The sequence below is a fragment of the Herpailurus yagouaroundi genome, unplaced genomic scaffold (genome assembly GCF_014898765.1).
Source record: "Herpailurus yagouaroundi ecotype Mexico unplaced genomic scaffold, PumYag 428, whole genome shotgun sequence".
NCBI classification, from domain to species: Eukaryota; Metazoa; Chordata; class Mammalia; order Carnivora; family Felidae; genus Herpailurus; species Herpailurus yagouaroundi.
In genome coordinates, this window is record NW_024412645.1 from 3,821,402 (window position 1) to 3,840,044 (window position 18,643).

At 41.5% G+C, this 18,643-nt stretch overlaps 1 protein-coding gene across 2 annotated transcripts in view; it reads left to right on the forward strand.

The window, feature by feature from the left end:
- Nucleotides 1-1,474: 1,474 nt before the first annotated feature.
- Nucleotides 1,475-18,643, forward strand: part of PITPNB (phosphatidylinositol transfer protein beta) — a 64,886-nt gene continuing 47,717 nt past the window's right edge. For both annotated transcript variants that reach the window (XM_040463940.1, XM_040463938.1), the window contains exons 1-3: nucleotides 1,475-1,573; nucleotides 6,298-6,328; nucleotides 9,341-9,486. In XM_040463940.1, coding sequence (XP_040319874.1) covers nucleotides 1,554-1,573; nucleotides 6,298-6,328; nucleotides 9,341-9,486 — 197 coding nt within the window. In that variant the 5' untranslated portion in view covers nucleotides 1,475-1,553. The remainder of the gene's footprint in view (nucleotides 1,574-6,297; nucleotides 6,329-9,340; nucleotides 9,487-18,643) is intronic.

Consider the following 18,643-nt stretch of genomic DNA (forward strand, 5'->3'; position numbering starts at 1 on the left):
ACTTCTGAACTCCCTGAAAAGGGCAGGTTTCCGTGAACCTTCGCAATCATAGTAACTAGCAAAGGGCTTCATACATCACGAAAATGATCCCCAGATACTGCTTTAGGAGGAAATCTCTAGCTTTTTGGTAAATATTTCACTTCTATTACTTTCAAGACAGCCCTAACTCCATTGAGTGTATTCCAGTATCAGATACTATACTATCCGACATCTATCATATAGATAATAGAACAGTTTTAACGTTCATGTAATTCTTTTGATAACCTTTTAACAGCTTCCCGTGGTTCTTACAATACAATTAAAATTCTTTACTATGGTCCAGTGACCTATTTAGTCCCAGCTTATTTCTGCCCCCTCATTTAAGATGTTCTAGCCACACCTACCCTCCACCAGCCCTGAAATACTCCAAGCTTATTCCAGCCTCAGGGACTTTCTTTCTCCAACTGGAGTGTCTCCTCCACTATCTTCACAGGCTAGGCTATTTATACCATTAGGCTCAACCATAGCCTCCCCAGAGTCCTTCCCTTGATGAGCCTGCCTCCTCCATTACCCTATTTTAGCTTATTTATAGGAAGCCAAATTCTCTCATTTGTTTCCAAGGGAGGTCAGGGGGCGTGTCCTCTGATTTTGTTTCCAGGTGTATCCCCAGCGCCTAGATCAGTGCCTGGCGCGAATGACTCCTGGGGCCACCACTCCTCCTAGGCTTTCGGGCAGAAGGGCGCCTGGGGGGTAGGGGGGGAAGGGGTCACGTGGGCGTTCCCTATGGCCGCGCGACTGTCCTCCCAGCCCAAGTCCCTTTCCTGGGTCTTAAGGGCGAGCACCTCTATTCCCCGCGGGGGCCCTCGCTGCGAGTGGTGGGCACTCCTCCCATCGGGTCACTGGATTCGGGGGTGGATTCGGGCGTTGGGGAGCTCTGTGGCCACACCTGCTGGCCCTGGCTGCACTCACGAAGCTGCTCGTACATGCACGTGAGCAGTGAGCCAGGTGAGCCTCTGTGTGTCCCGCGCAATCCGACGGGGCCCGCGACGGGAACAGAACGCGGTGGCGTCGGCCTCCCCACCGCGTCAGCAAGACTTTCCTGTAGACGTCGGAACGACATGCCAGTCAAGGACAGGGCCTCTTCTCAAAAGCAGCGAGAGAAAGCTTAGCGCTGGTTACCAGAACACGACTTCCAGGGAACTGACTAGAAAACTCACCAGAAACCGTAGGCTGCACACACGACCGGAGGAAACTAGACTGTAGGGAGGAGTGGCACCTAAGGGACGTGCGAGCGCGAGCCCAGTTTGCGCAACCGCAGTAGAAGGTGCACGCTTTCCGACTAGCCGCGCAGCCGCAGTGGAGGCTCCGTGAGCCTAGGGTGGGGCGCGGGACTGGGGCGGAGCTAGCCCCTCGCGCGCGCTGACGCGACGAGTCGCGGCGGAAGGGTGTGGACGCGCAGGCGCCGCAGTGGTTCGGGTGGGGGCAAGGAGGCGGGGCCGCGCAGGCGCCGTGAGGGGCGGTAGCGGCGGCGGCGGCGGCGGTAGCGGCGGCAGCTGTGAGGGGGTTCCGGGAAGATGGTGCTGATCAAGGAATTGTGAGTGGGTCGGTGGGCGCGTGCGGGGCTACGGGACCTCGGTGGTGGGAGACTCATTGACTGAGGAGTGGCGGAAGCGGAATATTCCTAGAAAGGAACGAACCTCGAGGTGGCCGCTCCCTCCCCCCGGCCCGCGCCCCCGGCCCCACTGAAGGCCTTTCCACTGCGCGCCCCCAGACCCGCTCCCTTGAGGTTGCCGTGATAACACCGCCGCCTTCTCCTCTGGGGCGGAGGCGCCTGGGTTCCCGGCCGGAGCGCGTGGCTCGGGAAGGCGAGGCCGGGAGTTTCCGCTGGGACCCGCCTTCTTCCCACCCCCCCACCCCAGTCTCAGTCTGGGCCCACCCGCAGGCCCGCCAGTGGGATCGGGCCGGACCCCGAGGATGGGGAGGCGCGGTGGGTCTGACAGTGATTTGTCGTCTGGGATGGAGCCTACCTGTAACCCGCGGGAGACAGGTCTGCCAGGTGAAGACAGCCCTGGTGCCGCGACTCGAGGTGGGACGTAGGCACCCTGAAGTTCAAGCAGGAGCTGGGAGTTGGCAAAAGTGCGCTCCCCAGGGCAGCTGTGTTGACTTACCAGGAGAGCCATCTCTCTGCTCTGAGTCTCAGTTTTCACATCTTTAAGATGGGGTGATACTCTGGGTTCCACCTACTTCACGGGGTTTAGACGAGGAGTTAACACGTGGTCTGTCAAATGGAATGATTTTCAGGTGCATCAGGACGGGCAAAGTGATTTTGCTGAAAAGTTACGGCATTTCCCACCGACAAGGGCTGTGACTATCACAGGAAATCTGGTTAGGCATGATTGTTGAGCTGTCACAGCTGGTTCGTATCGTCAGCATCCTGTGGGCAACTAGGGATTTCGAGTGTGGCCCGTTCCTTGGCTTTTCAATTGCTCTTCTCTTTATAAATTCTTAAACAAATTTCAGCTTAATTTAGCCATCTCCAGACACTTTATTTTTAATGTTCTCAAACTTCTTTTAAAAAGTCACTCCTGTCATTTCTTTACTTACCCCCCCCCCCCCCCCCCCCATTTCACTGTGTATAAAAAACAAAGCCCTTACAATAGCGCACGGAAGTCTTACACTATTTTCTTTTCTGCTCTCATCACATTTACTACCCTTCCTGTGCCCATTCCAAGCTCGCAAGCGTCCTTATCATTTTCATTAGTTCAGGGAAAACGCTTGGTTCAGGGCCTTTCTGCTTGCTGTTCTCTCTGCCTGAAGTGCTCTTCCCTCATCTCATTAACTAACTTGCCTCCTTCAGGTCTTTGCTTAAGTATCACCTTCTTAGGGAGTCTCTCTCTGAAAACCTAATTGCAATCCCCACCATTTGGTATTTGCTTTTCCTGTGTAATTGTTGTCAGTAGCAATTCTCACTGTCTAACGTGCAACATACTTTTCTAAAATCTATTTTACTACACGTGTTCTTTTACTATATGTAAGCTCCATGAATTTTTCCTTTTTGCTCACTTCCACATCCCCAGCTCTTAGAATAGTCCTTGGAACATAGTAAGGGCTCAATAGTACTTGTTAAATTAATGAAAAATTACAACTTTAATCAGTGACGGGGTCCTGAGAAAAGACACATTTTCACTTAAAGTTTATAGTATTGAATTTTGGATTTATATAAACCTTTTCTTCCAAGTCATTTATACACTGTATCATGAAAGTTTTATTTATTACTCTGACATCTTTGTAATGTAGGTAGGTGGCAGAAATTAAGACAAATGGAGGGAACAAGACAGAAGGAAATTGACTTGGCCCAAGTCACATAGCAAGTGGGTTGCCGAACTGATCTTAGATCACCGATCTCGTCATTTTTATTAGAGTTATTTCCTCTTTCCTAAAATATGAATTAAGTGTTCAGTAGATCCCTTTGACAGTTATGTGAGGAGTATCCACCTAACTCATGGAAAGCAGTTCCCACTGGGAATCTGCACAATACGCTTTTTGTGAACCATTACTTCCATTATAAAAGTTTAAATGCACCGAGGTAATGAATGCTGTAATGTGCCCAAGTGTAATTTTTTTCCTGCGGAGTTATAAATTACATTTGATGTTCACTCTTCATGTGTGTCTCCCTAGACTTTTTTTTTCCTCTTAAACTTTTTGAGAGCAGAGACTGTTCTAAGTATTCCTGGTATCCAGCATAGCATCTAGGCTAGCATACTGTAAGTGCTCAGTGCTGTTAGACGAAGAAAAAATGATTCTTCCTGCTTCCAAGTCAACTTTCTAAAATTGTTTTTGGTCAGGAGCAATGGATAGGTCATTCCTATGTGAAGATGTTGGTAAACCGTAAAATACTTTGGCGAATGTTTGTTTTCTTAAAAAAAATGTCATCTATTTTTGACATGGATTAAAAGTTTAAAAATGACTTCTCAGGGTGGGGAGTTCCCTTCAAGTTGTTACTTGAGCAATGGATGAAGTTGCCGTTCGCGGAAAGGCCTGATTTTAAAGAACTAGTTGTTAGTTTTATTTGGAGTATTATTTTCCTGATGATTTTCAGAGAATTTGGAAATTTCCAAATCACTCTAAGTTTGAATACTACTTTGAGAAGAAGAGAAAATCAGAGCCTATCTATTCCTTTCACTTTTCATTAAGCAAATGTTGAAGAATTTATTTGACTCATCATTCATCCAGAATGTCTTGATCAGTCAACTTAGATTTTGTGAAATAAGTCCCTGAAAGTGCTGTTGTATAAAAATAGGGATCTTCCTACCAGTGAGTAGTTGTTAAAATTACTCAGCAGTGATTCTTTGGTTTTGTGGAAGTTCAGGGAAGTCTTTAACTCTTTCCTCTCTATTCCTTTAATTTCCTCTGCAGCCCATCTTCTTGGTTCAGGCCTTTGTACACCCTTGCCCAGCTTTCCCAAAGATGGCTTTTCCCCCACATCCTGCTTCTTAATGGTTTTTAATTACCTACAGATGGCTTCTTCAGATTAACTGTAGTCATGTCACTTCTCTTTTGGAGCAACCTTCCTGGATTCCTTGTTGCCTAATAAATGTAATAGATTTCTTACCATTGTATTCCAGGTCCTGAAAATATGCTCCCAACCTGTATCTTTGTATTTTTCTCTATCTTTCGAAATATACTCTCCATCTGTATCTTATTTCCCCTCTGACCACTGCACCCGCTTGGCCCTAGTTTATTTTGCGTGACTGAGATAGCAAGCTAGTGTGTACTCTGAAGAGACAGTTAAAAGGATTAGGTATGGAAGGAGTTTTTGTATAACAAGTTTATCCTTGATGAGAATAAGAATTAGTAGTCTTGGTGACTTGTCTTTAGGTGACCATTATCAGAAAGACAAAGAATGCTGAGTGATCCCCTAGTGAAGGAGTGGAGAATAACAGGAGGCATGTTTTATGCTATTGGAAATCAAGGTGATTTGAGCACTCCAGCATAGCTGTTTGAGGAGGATAGGAAGAGGGGTGGGTGGGCAGTGCAGCCAAAGAGAAGTTGGAATGAGGAAGAAGTTGTGAATTTTCTATAAAATGAAAATCGAGGTGACCGCTGTGAGATTTTTCTCTCCTTTTAATAGAGTTAAAAAATTTTTTTAAATGACGTTGCTGTGTCATTTAACGATTAGTAGGGAAAAGTCTGAAAAGGATCAGGCCAAAAAAAAAAAAAAGTTGCTATCTTGGACACCAGCTATTCTCACGAGACAGTTGATACTCAGGGATTTTCAGAGTTTATGCTGGAAATAAGTGAAGATACTTCCATATAAAAATCTGGTGATAAAATGCAATATTCTGACATAAAATAATTCACCCCAGTATTCTTTTTTGGAATATATTTTCAGGAGCATTAGCCTCCTTTTAGGTCCTTTTGTATGTCCAGTAACAAACTCTTGGACAGGATCAAACATCTGTCAACCTTAAACTGAATCTACCCTGGAAAGGTTATATTTATAAAGTTTAAAGTGTTTTCCTTGGTAAAGTTTATTCTTCTTAAGTCTAAAGGACCTTTTTACTTGTTTTTCTCTTAGTAAAACTGAGGAATAGTTGGGTCGTGGGGAACGATTTTTGGAAGTGTTCGTTCAAGTGGTTCAAGACCTATGTCCAATGAGACATACCATGAAAACAAAATTCGTAGTGTAGAGATGGAGAATGAAACCATACCAAAAATTGCCTGGGGGCAACCTGACCACACAGTCCAAAGATAATATATTCGGCACCCTGCAACTTTCAGTGATGAGTTTTCACTTGTTCCTTTTCTCCTCACCAGAATCTCTGCAACTGCATTTGGGGTCCTGGTACAATGAGGACACTAAATGGGAATCATCATTGAGACCCAGAAACAGTAATCTTACTTCCCCAGTTTAAAAATTCTTATTTAAAAAAAAAATTTTTTTTTAATGTTTATTTATTTTTGAGAGACACAGTGAGACAGAGAACAAGCTGGGGAGGACCAGAGAGGGAGACGGAATCGGAAGCAGGCTCCAGGCTCCGAGCTGTCAGCACAGAGCCTGACTTGGGGCTCGAACCACGAACTGTGAGATCATGACCTGAGCTGAAGTCGGGCGCTCAACCAACTGAGCCACCCAGGCGCCCCACCAGTTTAAAAATTCTTATTTAGAGCTGTAAACATCGTGAAGACCCTCTTCTCTAAATGACGTTCTTGTATTGGACGATCTGCTGTCATTGAATTCAAGTAAAAGTTATTGTAAACCTAGAGACCTGTGTTCTCATACATGATAAATATTTTTTTTTTCTTTTGTCGTTTTAGCCGTGTGGTTTTGCCATGTTCTGTTCAGGAGGTAAGTCTCGCTTGTTTTCTGTTTGTCTTGTTGATACATTGTGTTTTGGTACATTAATCTCAAATCATATTCTTGTTGTGTTCGCTTACCTTTACATTCGTACAAGTGAATTATAGTGTATCACAGATGCTTAATTAGAAATGAATTCTGTTACACTGCCTTGTTTCAGAAGGCTCTAGACAATGTGGTTCAGTCTCCTGCCCAGTTCAGGAATTCTGGCTACAATATCCCAGAGAAAGGAGGTTCCGACCTCAGTGTGAGCACTGTAAGGCTAAGAAACTTGCTGCTTAGAGAAACAGTCAGTTTTACTGTTGGATATTTCAAACCTTTGACTTTATGCCCAAATCTGCTTTCCTGTAAGGCTTGTTGTCTACAGTCCCTTCCACTCGTGCAGGGGAAATAAGCCTATTCTGACTGGCATATTGGTAGCCCTTCAGGTTTTCTTTGGGCCATTCTGGCTCCTCCCCTTGAGTTCTTTTGTTCCTTCTCCTCCACATGAGGTCACAGGGTTAACCATTCCCAGTGCGTTCATTTGGCCTGGTCTAACATGACCTCTAGACTTCCTCACCAGCTGCTCCCACTACATGCGTCGTAGTTGTTGCTCTGCTGAAACCACTATTCCAAACACAGCCTGACCGGCACGTAACTGTGAGAGCTTATCGTCTCCCTTGATCTGCACATGGTACAGAAGTACACATCCAGTCCAGAACTCGTACATCCTTCGGCGGTAGCTGTCTGTGGCATAGCTGGGAATGAGGCTAAAAGCGGAGACACATCTGTGTAGCAAACCCCACAAAGCCCGCTGGGTCCTTCTAGAACTCGCATACAGTTTGCACTGGCTCAGTTTTCTTGTTTTCCTAGAGCTGACAGTAGATTAGAAGCAGTGAATTGGAAGTGGGACAAAACAAACTGATAACCTAAGAAGTGACAGCTGACAGAAGACAGAAAGGAAAAAAAAATGCAGAAACAAAAAATGAGTAGCTGCTGGCATAGTTCAAAGCAGTCTTGAACACAGCTGTATACATCTCAGTAGTGCCTCAGGTTTCCCTGTATAAAAATACTCAAGCCAAACACCCCTGTGCTTTACTTGTGCGATTGATTGTTTGAACTTGAATGTGGAAATTGACGTTTGTTTTGGTTAAATTTTTTCTTTTGGTTTCAGTTGGTCAGATCAATTTGTTGAAATCTTTTTGAGTCTTGATGTTGTCATCCAAAATAATCTCGGCTTTTTCCTCTATTCAGATTTACTAAACACCTCTCTTGTCTGTCTTTAAATTACTCTTAAAAATGAGAATGAAAGCCTAGTAGCATGCCATAGAATATCAGTTCATTAATGTATTTTTTTTGGATACTGTTTAGTTGTTTCTGTGTGAAGTTTTGTTACTCTGTTCCTGCCTGAGATTAAATTTATCTTCTGATTTAGAGACATTTTAATCCTCCTTTAAAAATATGACAGTGTTGAGAAGTACATTTTGAAGGACTTAATTAAGGATTGTAACTTACTGGACCAACCCTGGTGGTGTTATTACAAAAACCAGAGAAGAAACATCTCCTCCTGCAGTCTAAAACCCCTATAGAAATTATTTTTGTTGCTCTTAAGAAACGTGTTTGGTTCTAGCTTCCTAAACCCAAATTGAGTGATTGAGTTAGTGTATATTTAAATTAACCTTTAAGACAGTGTCATAACTCCCATGGGCTTTTTAGATAATGAGTGTTTACTGAGCTTACCACTACCCCTATTTTTGTCTCAAATAAAATGTTCATTTTGAATGATTTCATTTTCAGAGATAGCTTTGCTTTGAAAACATACTTAAAAAGAAAAAAACGCTTCTTTAGGCCTTCCTCACCAGGAGGAAGAAATTTAGCCGAATTTGAAGAGATTGGAGATAGCGCCATGGTCTAGTCACTAGAACAAATTAGAACATGAGAACTTTGTTTTTTATTATTTGTTGGAACTGTTAGCAGCTCCAAATTGACACAGAACAATACTCCCCACTCACAGGTATTGGTCCAGGCCATTGAGAATTCTGGTTCACTTTAAAATGCAGTAGGGGCGCCTGGGTGGCTCAGTTGGTTAAGGGTCTGACTTCGGCTCAGGTCATGATCTCACAGCTCATGAGGTCGAGACCTGCGTTGGGCTCTGTGCTAATAGCTCAGAGCCTGGAGCTGCTTCGGATTCTGTGTCTCCCTCTCTCTCTCTGTTCTTCCCCTGCCCTCACTCTGTTTCTCTTTCTCTCAAAAATAAATAAACATTAAAATTTTTTTTAATGAAATAGAAACTACTGTCAGCAGTTCCTTGCCTTTTATAGTAATTCTTGTATATGTGTAATCCTTAAAAAGTATTTCTGTTTACTGGAGAACTTTACAATAAACAGTTTTGATCCTGAGTACCCACCATCGCTTCTGTTTTGGTGGACAAGGGCCAAATTGGGCATGTCAGGCAGAAGTTACGGGGGAAAAAAAGACCCCAGAGGTCCACCAGAATTTGGGCTGTAATGGTTCTCTGCGTTTTCAGGGTTTATTATTATACTTCATGTATCTCCTCTTTATCGTTAAGAATAGTATTTTGGTTGCTGAGCTTTCTTAATTGGCAGAGCAACAATTATATTCCTGTCATTTTCAGAATTTTGTGAAATTAAATGAGATAAAATGGATGTGAAAGTGCTTTGGAAAACACAAATGTATATTATACAAAAAATTGGGCCAAGCATCAAGGTGTTTTTTTGATAAGTGAATGGTACATGTTAAAGCGCCCCAGAGTGTTTGTAACTAGCAGTTTTCTCAAATAATGGAAATCCTATAAAATATTACAGAGTTTCTTAAAGCTGTATGATCATCTAGTGTTTGTCTTCCTAAACATACTGATTGCTAATTTGAGTCCTGTTGTCACATGGAACAAATGCGCTGAGTGCTTTGGATATGCTTTTCAGTATCATATATGGTACTATTTTAGCATAGGAAGTTTCCACAGTTACTACTAGCTTACTGAAATTCTGTGCTCTGAAATTCCAGTATCAGGTTGGACAGCTTTACTCTGTTGCCGAAGCTAGTAAGAATGAAACTGGCGGTGGAGAAGGAATCGAAGTCTTAAAAAATGAACCTTACGAGAAAGATGGAGAAAAGGGACAGTATACACACAAAATCTATCACCTAAAAAGGTAAGCTGATTGTTCACATTTGATGCTTAGTCATTCTATTGAAAATGATGCCTTAACTATCCAGTTTATTGTTGGTCATGTAACCCCTTAACTTCCTGGCAGGTGTGTTGAGGTATTTCTTAAAATTTCACTCCGACAATGCGTTGCATTTTAATTTTTTGAGAGAACCTCCCCATTTATTGGTTATGTTTAAATTATAAAAGTAATGACTGCTTATTAAAAAATTCAGACAACACAGAAGGTTATAAAATAAAAACTTAGTCCTCACCTCTTGCCATCACATATCCGTAACCCCAGGGAGAAACACTAGAAGCAGTTTCTCCTTCCGAATCATTTTCTATACATATGCAAATAAGCCTTTAAAAACAAATATACTGAGAGCTCGGTTACTTGTGTTATTTTTTGTTTTCTACGACAAATGGGATCATACTATACGTACACTTCTGCAGTTGCCTTTTGTGCAGTGACACATCGTGAACGTCCTTAATGTCTGTGGCATTTTTTTTAAGGCTGAGTGAGATTTCCTAGGGTGAACAAAGCATAGTTGACTTACCCATTCTGTAAATGATGAGTCAATATAAGTGCTTTAGGTATTTTCCTTTCTGTGTGTTACATACAAGATTTCTGGGAACGTGGTTGTACATGCCTTCATGCCTTCGGTAACTGTTTCTCTAGGAGAAATGTATAAAAGTGGGATTGCTGCAAGGACATGTTCATTTAAAATTTTGATATTACTGCCAGATTGCCCCCAAAGAATTTGATAGTGTTCATTTTCCATAATTTTCTCTCTTTAGTTTTTTGCCAGTTAGATATACAAAAATAGTTTCTTGTTTCAATTTGCATTTCTTTATTAGCGAAGTTGAATGTTTATATCAGTGGACCATTTGAATTTCTTATGTGACTTGACTGTTCAAATCTTTTTTGTTCATTGTTTTTATCTGTTTGGTTGATAGAAGTTGTTTTCTGCATTCTCCTAAGTTTGGCCATCTGATCTCTATCTTTGGCATAAATATTTTAAAACCGAAAAAGCATACCAGTGTTTGTCCAAGGAAGGCAAAAGATCATCAATGGTTTTTAAGAGTCCGTTTTTTCAGTAGTTCCCCCTTAATTTATTAAAGGTAGGAGAGATCTTTGATCTTTTCTTGCCTTTATTCTTTTCATACTGGAATGAATAACACCCATGTTTTTTGTAGAGCTCCTCAAAGTTGTAGATGAGCTATGATGATCAGTATTTTTCCTGTTGTTTCTTAAGACAGCTGCTTGATTTATACTGACACGTGAATATAAAGAAGGTTATGACTTTATCGAATCTTAAATTTTATTTATTTATTTATTTTCTCCTAGAACACAACATTTCTTTGTTTCTGATGCAGGTTTGAACAATGGCAATAATTCTGATCAATCAGTTGTCCATAGAGACTGCCTTATTCATGGTTCCTGTTAATTTATTAGTGCCCTAAGTATACCTAAAAAAATGTGTCAGTTGAGAGAAAAATGTGGCATTCTAGATGTTATGATCTACATAACATTTGTAATATTGAATAGTCTTATTTTTAGAGTATTGTACACTTCCTCATTAATTGAATTTTACCAACATGTAAAACTTTTTTTTATTGTAAACATTTAACTCTCTGGGGATTCTAAAATTAACCAGAATGTTTGATACATAAAACTTTCTGTTGCTGTATGATATCTATATGTGAATAGTCTTGAAACAGATTCAAAATACCCTTCATTTGAAAACTGAGAGTGGGCAATTGGGGAAATGTTTGATATATCATTACATGGAAAAGATTAGTTGCTAGATATGTATGTAAATATGAATATGCAGTGCATATATTTTTAAAAAACTAATCAGAAAACAGTCTATAAAGAGATTCATTAAAATGTTAAGAATGTTTTTCTCTTGGTGGTGGGATTATGGGTGATTTAAAAAAATTTGTTTTGGGGCGCCTGGGTGGCGCAGTCGGTTAAGCGTCCGACTTCAGCCAGGTCACGATCTCGCGGTCCGTGAGTTTGAGCCCCGCGTCAGGCTCTGGGCTGATGGCTCAGAGCCTGGAGCCTGTTTCCCATTCTGTGTCTCCCTCTCTCTCTGCCCCTCCCCCGTTCATGCTCTGTCTCTCTCTATCCCAAAAATAAATAAACGTTGAAAAAAAAAATTTTTTTTTTAAATTTGTTTTGCTCTCCTATATTGTTTAATTAGGGAAAAAATGATAAGTGTTTTGAAACATCTGATTCAGATGACATTCCAGCCATAAATAGGAAATCTTTTGAGTTGAAGAGGGCCATATAAATACGGGTAGTGCAAGAGTTGTTAATATTCTGAAGAGCTTATTTGGGGGTGACTTTGAGAACTTCTCTCAGGCTTTTAATAGATTAAATAAAGGAAAACCGGCTCTCCGGAGGCCAGCCTCCCAGTGAACTTACGGCTTCTTCATTCCTAGAAAGAGCTAAAATCATTCCACAGTGCCCTTTGGTTTTACCCTGTCACGTATTCATTTACTTCTCACGGCAGTCCTGAAAAATAAGCAATGTACGTGTTGTACATCAGAGGACACTGAAGTGCGTGTTTACCCAAAGTCACACAGCTAGTAGATGGCAGAATGGTGACTGAGACCTGGATTTTCTGGATTCTGATCCCATGGTCTTTTGGTCACAAGTAGGCAGTCCCAAGTCCTGGACAACAAGCGCTCAGGACCTCAAGAGCACAGGTGTCCTGTGAGAAGGGAGGAAGGGGGTCTGATTGGATGGTAAGGGCTATCTGATGCCCATAGAAGGCTGATTTTGTCGCACAAACATAGCAGCTGTGGACAGCAGCATGGAGAGGCCTGAAACAGGAAAGGAAAAGGAAAGAGGGTGGCACTAATGGGTCTCGGTCAGTGTGGCAGGTAATAGCCTCTCTGGCAGTGGTGAAGAACCACTGAAAACCTGTCTGGGAATAAAGACAAAACCAGAACCGATTTTGCTGTAGTCCAAGGGAGAGAATGGTCCAGGGCAAGGCAGTCAGATGTCCACACTCAGAGTCAGCAGTGTCATGCCGATGGCACAGTAGCCACAGGATAATTATTTTATGGAAGGGCAAAGAATCATTTAGCAGTAAGTGCCCGGGCCTTCGCTGGGCCATAGGAAAGAAGGCAGTCACGACACAGGGCTGGCGGCATAGCCTGTCAGACTTGTGTATCCTGTGCGGGCATCCTGCAGGTTTAACATGCTGAAGACCTACCCACAGTTCCTAGAGAGTTTTAGGGTTCCTTCCCTGAGGAAGCTGTGTCCAGTAATCCCTGTTGCCCTTTTTGGCATTTGCTCCACTGGGTAATCTCTAGTGCTATGTGCACTCTCACTTGATAGCATCACTAGAATTGCAAACCTGGCTGGCGAAATTTGTTGCCCAGGGCCGCCAACACCTTATTTTACGTTTGAGATACTTGAAATTTGAGGTTTGCTTTACCCAGTGGAATCAACGTCTCTGGATTCCCTGGCCAGTATGCTTTCCCATTTCAGCAAGACACTTCTTGGTAAGATATGTACACTTCATCTTAACCAGAAGATTGAGAAACAGTCTTGGCAAGGTATTAAAAAACCCATAATTTAGTGACCATTGCAGGGGACTTTTCTTTCCTTGAATCTCAAATAGTAATCTTTTTACAGGATAATGAGATTCTTTCCATGTCCTTTGAAAACTTACAGTAAATAGTTACCCATGGTAATTGTAAGCAGAAGATCTAGAATCTAGCAGAATACTAGATCTTCTTCCTTACTGTATTCTTACTGTGTGCTGGTCACTGTAAGTATTGTAGGTGGGACTTCATTGATTCCCCGTAGCAGCCTTTTCTAGTGAGGAAACGAAAGTCCAGAAAAGTGTAAGTAACTGGCCCCTGCGTCACTACTGTTGGTAGCAGAGACAGGCCATGAGCCCAGGCAGGCATTGTGATTCCAGAACTTACCCTTTTAACCACTTTGCTCTACTGCTGAGTTCTGTGGGAGGGTTAGAATATTTTCCATTTTCTGAAGTGAACACCAAAGGAGTTGACTGAGAAATTCTTCCAAGACGATGGGTTTCACCATATCCCGTGTTCTTGTAACTCTTTAAAGTCTCCAGCCTTCTTTCAGAATAAAGTTAAGCTTAACAAGGTGTACTTCTCCATGCCTCTCAACCGTTACAACTGTCCAGAGTGCAGACTATTGGATCTAAGTAAGCCCGTCTCTTCATTGTCCTTCAGAAGTGCCATGTTCAGCTGGTTAGGTTCTTTTCTTGTGATACGGGCTTGCCCATAACCTCAGTTTCCCACACATAGTCAGCGCTGTCCTTTGCAGAGACATCCCTTGACTACTTTTATTCTTCCCATTACTTTTTGTCACATCTACTCATTTTGACACCCGACCATGTGTTTCATGTGTACGTATTTGTCTTGTACCCCATTTACCATAAAAGTTTTGAGTATGTTTCCTTATGATGTTTAATATACACTTAACAGTGGACGGTGGGGAGGGAGAAAAGACTTTATTGGGCAAAGAATTTTGAAGCAAGGCAAGGAAGTGTGTTGCAACTTTTGAGATGGTTATTTCAGAGAAAAACTTGCAGCTCTCCTGAGACTTTGTAGGAAGGAACACACTGACCAGTCCTTTTGTTTTTTGTTTTCTCTCCCTTCTTGGGGAAGATCAGCTTTACTCTTTTATTCTTCATAGTAAGCATTATGTCTTCACCATCTCCAGTCAGTCCTGGATGATGCAGAATTCTTAAAGTTGTGCCAACTCCTGAATGATCTTATTCCCCAAAGATTGGAACAGCAGAGGTTTAATTGAACATCATTTTAAAATTTCATGTGGTTCCAGTAAAGACCTCATTTTTGTAGGCAAAAAAGAGTCATTTGCCAGGAACTAAAGTTATGTTCATGTTTAAAAATGAGAAGTTTAAAGTCACCTGAGAATACAAAGATCGATTATATGAGATGATTCACATCAGAGAGCATCTTTGAATAAGTATGAGATTGATAAATATCAGGCAAATATAGTAATTCATTCTTGAGTCCAGAATTAGACATCAACACAAAATTTTTTCTTTGTATATAGTTCTAAGTCTTAAATTTTGCACAGCTTGCACTTAAAAAAAATTTTTTTTTAATGTTTACTTTTGAGAAAGAGAGAGAGAGAGTGCACGGGTGATTGGGGGAGGTGTAGAGAGAGAGGGAGACAGGCTCTGAAGCATGCTCCAGGCTCTGAGCCGTCAGCACAGAGGCCAGTGCGGGGCTTGAACCAGTGAACTAACTGTGAGATCATGACTTGAGCTAAAATTGGACGCTTAACTGACTGAGCCACCCAGGCGCCCCTGCACAGTTTTCACACTTCTAAATCAAGAATGATCCTGTTCCAGAAGATTATCAGAAATAACTTCTGTTGTGTATTGTTTCCTCATTGTATGTTAACGTTTCTTATGGCTGTTGTCTTTTGTTATGTGAAAAACACTTCCTTCCCTCTCTCTTTTTGATATTTCTTCAAAACTTTATTTTAGTTATTATTTAAAAAAAAATTTTTTTTTTTTTTTAACGTTTATTTATTTTTTGGGGACAGAGAGAGACAGAGCATGAACGGGGGAGGGGCAGAGAGAGAGGGAGACACAGAATCAGAAACAGGCTCCAGGCTCTGAGCCATCAGCCCAGAGCCCGACGCGGGGCTCGAACTCACGGACCGGGAGATCGTGACCTGGCTGAAGTCGGACGCTCAACCGACTGCGCCACCCAGGCGCCCCTAAAAAAATTTTTTTTAATGTTTGTTTATTTCTGAGACAGAGACAGAGCATGAGTGGGGGAAGGGCAGAGAGAGGGAGACACAGAATCCAAAGCAGGCTCCAGGCTCTGAGCTGTCAGCACAGAGCCCAACACGCGGGGCTCGAACTCACAAACTGTGAGATCATGACCTGAACCAAAGTCGGTCGCTCAACCGACTGAGCCACCCAGGTGCCCCTATATTTCTTCAAAACTTTAAAGCCTTGTTCTACCTCCTGAAAGTTAGCCAATTTGTGTCCGGTGATTTTACTCCTTCCCACAAATCAGGATTTTAACTCATTTTGTAAATTTTCCCCGTTAAATCTACCCATTTTTTTCCATCTCCATCCCCACCACGTTAATGCAAGTTATCATTGTCTGTTTTCTCTTGAACTTTTCCAGTTGCTTCCAGACTGATCTCTTGCTACCCATTTTTTTGGCTCTTATAAATAATGCTGTTGTGAACACTTGGGTACAAGTTTCTGTGTAGCCATATGTTTTTAGGGTGTGTACATACATGCATGCGTGCATTCTCCTACAGTTGAAATTGTTGGGTCATATGTTCACTCCTCACTTTTTGAAAAACTATCAGACTGTTTCCAAAGCCACTGCACCATTTTACATTCCCACCAACAGTGAGTGAAGGTTCCCTTGTCTCCGTATCTTTGATGATATTTGTTATTTTCAGGTTTTGTTTTGGTAATAGCCATCTTAATGGGTGTGAGATGGTGTTTCAAGGTCTTGATTTGCATATCTCTGCTGATTAATGATGTTGAGCATCTTTTCTGTGCTTACTAGTAATTGTAGATTTTCTTTGGAGAAATATCTGTTAAAATATTTTACCTGTTTTCTAATTGCCTGTTTTGTTGTGAGTTTCTTTATATATTATAGAAACTAGCTCCATAAGATATATGATGTGCAGTTTTTTTCTCCCCCATTCTGTGAGTTTTCTTCCCACTTTCTTGATAGTATCCTTTGAAGCATAAAAAGTTGATAATTTTGAAAAAGCCCAGTTTACTTATTTTTTCTTTTGTTGTTATTTGGTGCCATACTTAAGAAACCATCGTCCAACCCAAGGTCCCAAAGATTTCCCATCTACGTTTTCTAATAAGAATTTTATAGCTTTAGCTCTTATGTGTAGATCTTTAATCCGTTTTGAGTTAATTTTTGCCACTCTTGCGCACTCCAGTTAATTTTCATTTACTAACGTGACTCTACTAAAGTGACAAAGTTTTAAGTTCTGAAAATTTAAATCTGGTTTTGTCATTCTCCTTCTTTAAGCCTTCAGTAGCTTCTCATCATACAAGGAATAAAACCCAATGCTTTTAGTCTATAAAATGGGCCTCAGTGTGATCTGTCTGCCCTCTGCTCACCTCACCATCATCATTTTGTGTCCGTCCCTCTCCTATACTATAGGCTAGCCATGCCAGAGGCCTCAGAGGGACCCAAGTAGGCCACGGCTTTTGCTATTTGATGGGATTCTGGGGCTTGTCTCTTCATGTGCTGGCCCTCCTCACCCTCAGATCACTGTTGTAGTGTCACTTCCTCGGGGAGGCCTTGAGCACCCTTACCCCAGTACGTAATTGTCCAGTTCTCTGTTCCTTCACTGCACTTCGGGAGAGGTATTTCACTGCCTTTGGTTATATACTGCTCTGTTTCCTGCTGCTTTCCCTGGAAGGTGAGCTCAGGGTAGGAATTGTTTGTGTACTGTTATTTACATAGCCCCTGATACAATGGACAGTAAATACTTGAGTGAATGAATGAATGAGTGAGGTGCCCAATGTATTTAAGGTATGTTTCAGTTGATTATAAAATGAAAGATTATTTTATTTGTGACACATTAATCTGGTCTTCAGATTTTTTCATAAGGTTTTTTCTACATTTTGGTGTTTATCCACAGTAGGATGTAGGATGGAAAAATAGAAATGAACAGTTTTGCTCATTTTGTTTATAAGTAGGTATAAAACTTTGATGGGAAAAGTGCAGTTTGAAATGATTTGCCAAGGTATTACATATATCAGGAACAAGATTTTTTAAAAAAACTATGCTCCTAGATCAGGAGTTCAGTATACATTATGGTCATTTATTACATATCTTTTAAACCACATAAGCCCTTTGTTTTCCCGTACCACTATGACAGAATTGTCTTAACCACTTAATAGGTTCACAGCCATTGTTATAGTGACGTCAGATCTTAGTATTGTCTCCACAGTTGTCTCCACAATTGTCTCTTAGTGTTGTCAACACAATTGATGACACATTTTGGTTGAATTTTTCCCTGAAGTTGGATATCCTTCGTGTGCATTTAGAATTGGGGTGGGGAAAGGGCTATGTATGACAACGTTTTGTGCTCTTGGACATTATTTTTTGCCTTAATTTTTTTTTTTAATGTTTATTTTAGAGAGAGAACGTGTGTGTGCACGTGCAGGAGGGGCAGAGAGAGAGGGAGACAGAGAATCTGAAGTAGGCTCTGCACTGTCAGCACAAAGCCTGATGTGGGGCTCAAACCCACAAGCCTTGAGATCATGACCTGAGCCGAAGTCAGATGCTCAACTGACTGAGCTACCCAGGCACCTCTATGCCTGACTCTTAAACAGCTGAATCTAGAGGTGTCTGTCTTGAGTTAAGCCCTGTCATGAATGTTGGTTTATCACAAGAGAACATTTCATGATAGTTGGGAAAACAAGAGGAGGAATGTCCTTGTTAATTTGTTTAAGGCCTACCTGCATCTTGGTAATTCAGTAAATATATGTCCCTTTTGTGAGACCCTGAGCTTCCAAAACAAATTACTTGCTAGGTAGGTTGATAAGTGAGGTAGAAAAGCCAATTACATATAAATGGTACGCTTGAACCACCTTGTTAGGAAAATTTTAAAGTTGCCACCAGTGAAGATTTTTCTCCCTTAAAGCAGAATTGAAATTTACTTACCCTGTTTATGTGTTTTCTCTGTTTAGTCCATAATTTTGATTCACTGAGGAAAGATGTTTGTTAGTATTAAATGTAAAAAGCCAGCCAGTTTGAAACAACTGGCTCAAAGGTTTGGTCATTCTTAACCAAGTCAGAACAAAATCTGTTGTTAGAAGTGGTATCGTGGAAAAGTATCCTGGAAATAAGGTAATAGGCATTCGGGAGGAAAATGAAGAAATGTCAAAACTTTCTTGTAGATTTGGTTCTTGCTGGCCTTTCGTGACTACCGATTTTCTTCTGTTTGGGTCAGCAAGTTTTAGAACTTTGGATGAATGTTTAAAGTTTTTAGACTTTTGGGCACTATAGGGATAAATAGGATAGTTAAAATATGTTTCTGAGCAAGTTGACCAAATGAATCCGTGATAGATCTTTTTGTCATACTCAGATGGATAGGTAATCTGGTAGCTGTGTTTAGAAAATCACCCATG